The sequence below is a fragment of the Perca flavescens genome, chromosome 23 (genome assembly GCF_004354835.1).
Source record: "Perca flavescens isolate YP-PL-M2 chromosome 23, PFLA_1.0, whole genome shotgun sequence".
Lineage (NCBI taxonomy): Eukaryota > Metazoa > Chordata > Actinopteri > Perciformes > Percidae > Perca > Perca flavescens.
The window spans coordinates 7,909,101-7,915,672 of NC_041353.1; the positions used below are offsets into that span (position 1 = coordinate 7,909,101).

The following is a 6,572-nucleotide window of genomic DNA, read 5'->3' on the forward strand; positions in this document are numbered from 1 at the left end:
TAAGATGGCGCATGAATATGGAGTGTCTACCCCAGTTCATGCAAATGCAAATGTAAAATTTCAAGCCAAAAGGGAATACTTGGAATTGATGGTGGAGGTAAATATTCATGAAAAAGGACAAGTTTGTGAATGGGCAACACAGATTTTGATAATGAACAACTAAACACATTACACACAGGACCTTTAAGGTTTTCTTTCATATGTGTTGCCAGTTTTGGGAAAAGTTTCCCTTTTGGCAATTAATAAAGTTATCTAATCTAATCTTTGCTATACTTATAGGCCTACTCTGCTACATTTAAGAGGCAAATATTTAAAGTATTTGTCAAGTAGTATCCTACTTGACCCACTACATCATTAAAATGCTGCTTAAGTATCACTAATACTTATCTGTAGATATAAATTATAAATGGGGCCATTCTGCATAACTACATATTTTATACTTTTCATACATTTAACTAACTAATTTAAGTAACTGTTACTTCTGTACTTTTAACACAAATTTTGAAAGCAGGATTTACTCGTCATGGAGTATTATTTTTCCCTATTTGTATTAGTGCTTTTATGTAAGCAAAAGATATGAATACTTGTTTCACCACTGAGCTGAATTAAGAGCTGAAAAACATACAGTAATCCTTATATTGCACTTTTCAACAGAACTATTCATATCTTTGACCAAATATCCTGTTTTCTGTAGAAACCAGACAGAAACATGATACCCCTAAACAGTAATGTGGTTTTAATGGGCTCCTGCCCACGCACTCAATCTGATAGCAGTGTTACTTCATTACATTTTGCAGCTACATGGGTGTCTGCTCATTTAACGTTGGTTAATGTTGGTAATGACTGTATTGACCTAAATTGTAGACCAAAGAAATGTTTGGTTCAATGTGGGTACTCTGCAGTTGTATTTGCTGTAAAAACTCAATATCCAGCTGTGTTTTGAATCTTACTGTCTCTACAGTACAGTATATGTTCGCTCCATCAAAGAAACGGCACATTCTGAGAGCCCTGACTTTATCTTGTCTAACTTTACAGGCAATTTGGTGTTACTGATAACACCATATATTTCTAATTTGGCTAAAGGCAGTGTTGTTTAAAAGTCAAAGCCGATGAAAGGCGAGCAGTTGTTTGGGGGGGGCTTTATTTTCATTGAATGTCCTGCGAGGAAAAGGATTCACTGCAGCAGCGCTGGCATGCACCTCTTTCTGCTCACTGCCAAACAAATGCTGTTGCCACTCAAAATGCTTTTTTGTTTCACTTATTCTTGTGGGGAAAGTAAAATGGACTTTATGTGTGGTGAAAGATAACCTTAAACAAAACCCACTGAGCTTTGAAAAAGAAAGTAATCTTCTTGAATTCAATTTTATTTAGGCCTGTTCACATAATTGATTTTCCTTTGAAGAACTCTGAATAAATGTGTATTTTTAAATGTAGTTCCAGTTACAGAGACATTCTTAAAACTCCAAATTCACTAACAGTATTTTGGCAGTTAAAATATATAAAATGTGATTAAATATGGGCTTTAATTTCACCTAAGGGAGCTTAAGAGAGGTATCTATTTTGCTGGAATGTATGTGATAAATCGCCTCTCTGTCAGGGGTTTGTGTTGCACCAAACAAGCACCATATTAAGTCAAAGCATGAGGCAGTTTAGAAGAAATAAGGTTTTCAGACGTGATGGGTGATGGACATAAAAGATCACCTCCTGCCCTTCACTTAACTCTGTCTCTGACCCTTGAAAACAACAAAAAAGCAAACTCACAAGAGTTCCCAAGAGACCAGCCGAGCGCACTGATCACAGCACCGGCCTGCGCGCAATAACTGCGCCAATATAAGTATTAAACGCCATGTGCTGCGCCGATCTAACTCCAGCCTCAATTAGCTATCGCTTGATACCAGGTTTTCTCATTGTCGACCTTGTTCTCAGCCTTTGATCATCTCAGCAGCTACAATCGCGAGAGAGCCGATGTCTTCTTCAGCTGTGCCTAATCCAAACTCCGACGGCAATTCAGAGGCAGCATGAATACTGGTGTTTTCTTAGGTGCGCACAGTTCCCAGAGAAGGGGGCTCGCCAAACGTTTTGACACATTGTGAGAAATATCCGCATTGTATCCTTGTAAGCTGTCAACAACATAATTAGTTAAATTAGCCTGCAAGTCAGAGTCGAACTGCAAAAAAGCCCGTTTCAGTCTGAGAGAGAGAGAGAGAGAGAGCAATTCTGCCAATAGAGAGACCGTTAAACTTCACTCCAAAGCTATGTCACCATCTTTATTTTCCAGAAACAGATGTGGACAGCTTGAAACTAAACAGAATGAGGCAAAATCTGAAGAAAAGTACCTTGTTTTACAACATTTCTAAAACCTCTTGTGAGGGTTTGATTTGCACTGTAAAACATTTCAAAATATCCAATAATTATTTTTTTCACTTGTATTTTCTTTTCTGTTAAAAAAAAGTAAACAAAAAAAAAACTCCTGCACCATAATGGCCATCTGTGTGCTGCTGAATCAAAGTACCTGAATTGTGTCAATAACCTTTAACGGTTAAAATTTGGTCCTTGGACGCAGGGAATTGTGCAGTGGTGTCAATTGTGTAATTACTGTCTTGATGAGCTTTGGCTAACAGGGATCCCCGTCATTCACAGCACCTTCAGTGATGAGCTTGGGGTGTTTAGAAGGGGCTTACCACTGTAATGTGAATTCACAGGGCTTGAAATGTTACACCTTCCTTTGCAGCTGGGCTGCATCTGCAACGCTGTTGTCTCCGCCGTGAAAATTGGCCTGCATAGTCCAACAAGTGGTCACCCTCTTTTTCTGCACAGTTTTGACTAAACAAAACACTCTCTCTTTAAAATGCATGTCTCCATAGCAAAGTGTCACTTTCGTTGTCAAGCTTTGATATGATGCCTGTAGGCCGCCTACAGATAAATCAAGCACAACAACATAACATAACAACATAAAGCTCTTATGATTATTCAAAAAGAAGTCATGTTGTGGTTACAACTGCAAATCTTCACCCACACTCCTGAAACATTCCCAAGCATTGTATTCATCATGGCATTGCAGGAGAAGGGCACTTGGAAGGAGAGATCGGTGATAAGTAGGAAAACACCAGTAAGTGCAGATGTGGGAAACTCTGCAGGGTACTGGGGGGTGAGAAGCAGCGCGTTGGGATGGGGCAGGGAGGGAGCTGAGCTAACCCCAGCCTGCCTTCTGGCTGGGCCAATGGGCCATGGTAATTAGATCTGGCCAATGTGGGCCCTGGGCTCTGGCCTGGGGGCATATAAGGGGGGCCTGGGGCAACAGACTCCTCATATCACTCAGAGGTCTCCTCTCTCTCATCCCACTCCTCTACCCTCCTTCCTTCCTTTGCGCCCATCTCTACATCCATTCAGACCTCTTTTCTTCAGCAAACATGGACGTCTTCTCACCATCCCAGGTCTACTACGACTGTGCTTCATCTCCAGACAGCCTGGAGTTTGGCGCAGGCTTGGAGCTCGATGGCTCCGAGGAGGACGAGCATGTGAGGATCCCCGGAGCCCCCCACCAGCCGGGACACTGCCTCCAGTGGGCCTGCAAGGCCTGCAAGCGCAAGTCCAACTTTGTGGACCGCAGACGGGCCGCCACAATGCGAGAGCGCCGGCGGCTGAAGAAGGTCAACCACGCTTTCGAGGCTTTGAGGCGCTGCACCTCGGCCAACCCCAGCCAACGTCTGCCCAAGGTGGAGATCCTGCGCAACGCCATCCAGTACATCGAGAGCCTGCAGGATCTGCTACGAGAGCAGGTGGAAAACTACTACGGCCTACCTGGAGAGAGCAGCTCTGAGCCCGGGAGCCCGCTGTCCAGCTGCTCTGATGGCATGGTAAGACCTCTCATCCACATGGTCAGCCTCTTCATGCAGACATCTGGTTGAGCAGTTGAGTCTTGCTCCAGCTCTGAAACCAATGCAATGTCAGCGAGGGAAACGACAATAACTGCATGCGAGCCAGAACTTCATCTTTTAGAAACTTCACCTGAAAAGACCTTTATTGTTGTATCTCCAGAGTCTTACATTTAAGCCCTGACATTTTTCATTACCATGTACAGTATTTCATTGCAAAACAGAGCCTGCATTTCCAGTTTAGAAACCTATTGTTCAAATAAGCTTGTTTTGCCCCAAGACCTCAATTACGATGCATCTCCATGCATGTCACACTCTCCCGTTGTTCTTAAATACAGAAATCTTGTATCTCTGTCCTCTGTGTGTGATGGGTGTTATTAAAGGTCAGGTTGAATTAGTTTTTCTCAACAACAGTCTGAAGGAGACAGTGTATCAGCTAATACAAAAGAACTTATCATGCTGGCTGGAGTAATGGCTTTCTCACCACCGGACACTTTATAGCCCTAATAAACCGAGCTAAATCCACCTTACTGAAGTCTGGCAGGAAAAACCGGGTGCTTTTCTGCATTCCATCTTGACTGCATGTTCTGCACCGCTGCCAGGATTTTCTGCAGATTTACTAGGAGAAAGTGTCATCTTGCACAAACTGGTGTTGCTTCCACTGATACAATCGATTCGGCACGCTCAGATCCAGGCAGGGGAAGGGAGTGCATATACTGCCACTTTGGCTTTAAGGTGGATGTGAAATAAAGAAGCCCATAACTTTGGAATTCAGGATTTATTAGCCTGTCCAGAATATCATGAAGGGCATTGGTTGTTTGTTTTTTTCAAATTTGTCCTGCTTATTCCTTTCCCATATATACGTATGCAAACATAACACATCATTTTCTGTTTGCAAGAATTCAAGGGTAAAGTTGATTTCTGGTTTCCTTGCAGGCTGACAGCAACAGTCCAGTGTGGCACCATCTGAATGCAAACTACAGCAACGGTTATTCATATGCGAGGAACGGTAAGACATTTTGAGAGCAACAGCAGCCGGATGTGAATATGACATGAGCATTTGTGTCAGCATAGTGCTTTAAAAACCCAATAACTGAATGGTAGATTATTTTGAATGTATGTTTTATTTTGCCTCTGGGAGTCCTAAAGTACCAGAATTTAAGTATATTATGATATAAATCAAAAGCTGATAAAACATATAGATAAAAAACATAAAATAATGTTTTTTGTGTTTTTTAATAAACACATGTCCTCTGTCTTCCTCTTATCAGACAGTTTAGGCGACAAGGCAGCCGGAGCCTCCAGTCTGGAGTGTCTCTCCAGCATCGTGGACCGTCTGTCCTCGGTGGAGTCCAGCTGCGGACCGCCAGCTCTGAGAGACATGGCCACCTTCTCCCCCGGTAGCTCCGACTCGCAGCCCTGCACGCCGGAGAGCCCCGGATCCAGGCCCGTCTACCACGTCCTGTGAAGGAAACTTTGCTGTGACGTGGAAATATTGCCACGGGCAGGCAACCTGCTTTCACCACACACCAGCTGCATTTGCAACAAGAAATAAGAACTAGTGTTGTGCAAATCTGAAGAAGACTCCGCCGTATCTAAAGACCTGCGGCAAGCAGCTTTTATATTGTACATGAGATTGTAAATATGTAATGTAAATGCCCATTTATTCTATACATGCTATTATACCCAATGAGACATATTTAATTATGACAGTTAATGTAATGTTGCATTATTCCAACATGAAGTGGTATTTAAGCCGTTTTAATTATTTACTTTACATGTTGCCATTAAATTTTTCACAGTTTTGTATAAAACTTTGAGCCATTTGGAATTTATTTCTTCTTCCTTTTCTGTTTCTTTGTGACCATGTGGTCAAATATTAATCATCAGGCTAACGTAGGAGGTGTAATTAGCTAAAATAGTCAAGAAATATGGTCACTTAGGGTTGTGTTGTTCACTCGTGAAGACACCATGAACATGAAACACCAAAAACTGAAGACTAGCTGACACTGTTGTCATTTTTACACATTTTGTAACACAAAATCGAACTGTGAGAGCAGTTGCCGTCATTATAACACTGGTCGGTTACAGTTTAGTGGGTTTGCAACTGTTTAAACATGCATCATCAGCTAAATTAATCATTTAAGATACTGTAGCAGGTTCTTGTGCTTTTGCATACAAATACAAATACAAATCCAAAAAGGTGGCTTCATCAAAATAAAAGGGCAAGTTATTTATCATGTCTCGCGCAGGGCTCGTCCAGAACATTCTAGACTGTCTCCAGCTAACAAGGTGTGGAGATCACATTAGAAACTGATAGAGGTCAATTGATACCATTAATCATTTGACAGTGCTGTAATCACTCAGGTAGCCTACTGCGTATAAGTCATTACAGCAGTGTAAAAGGACATTTTATCCTTCTAAAATATGTTCCCACCCCCCCTCATCATAGCAAGGTTTTAAACAAAAGAAGACAAACATGTTAACAATTAATGAAAATATTTCAGAGTTTACTCATTAAAAACACATTTGTCCTTCTTTGTTCACAGCTCTTTGTATTTTTGATGTGCCTGGGAGTGTTTAGGGGGAAGCAGCACTGTGTGTACCTGTTTGTTCTTCCAAATGTGAGTCATCATTAACACCCTTGATTATACCATCAACACCAGAGTTGAGAACAAATAGCCTCTAATTGTGCTT

At 41.7% G+C, this 6,572-nt stretch overlaps 1 protein-coding gene across 1 annotated transcript; it reads left to right on the top strand.

Annotated features, from left to right (window-relative positions):
* The first annotated feature begins 3,329 nt into the window (after positions 1–3,329).
* On the top strand, positions 3,330–5,608 carry myf5 (myogenic factor 5). The gene is made up of 3 exons (XM_028570806.1): positions 3,330–3,857; positions 4,812–4,884; positions 5,147–5,608. Exons 1-3 carry the CDS (start codon positions 3,411–3,413, stop codon positions 5,341–5,343), a joined length of 717 nt encoding a protein of 238 aa, XP_028426607.1. The 5' UTR covers positions 3,330–3,410; the 3' UTR covers positions 5,344–5,608.
* The last annotated feature ends 964 nt before the right edge of the window (positions 5,609–6,572 follow it).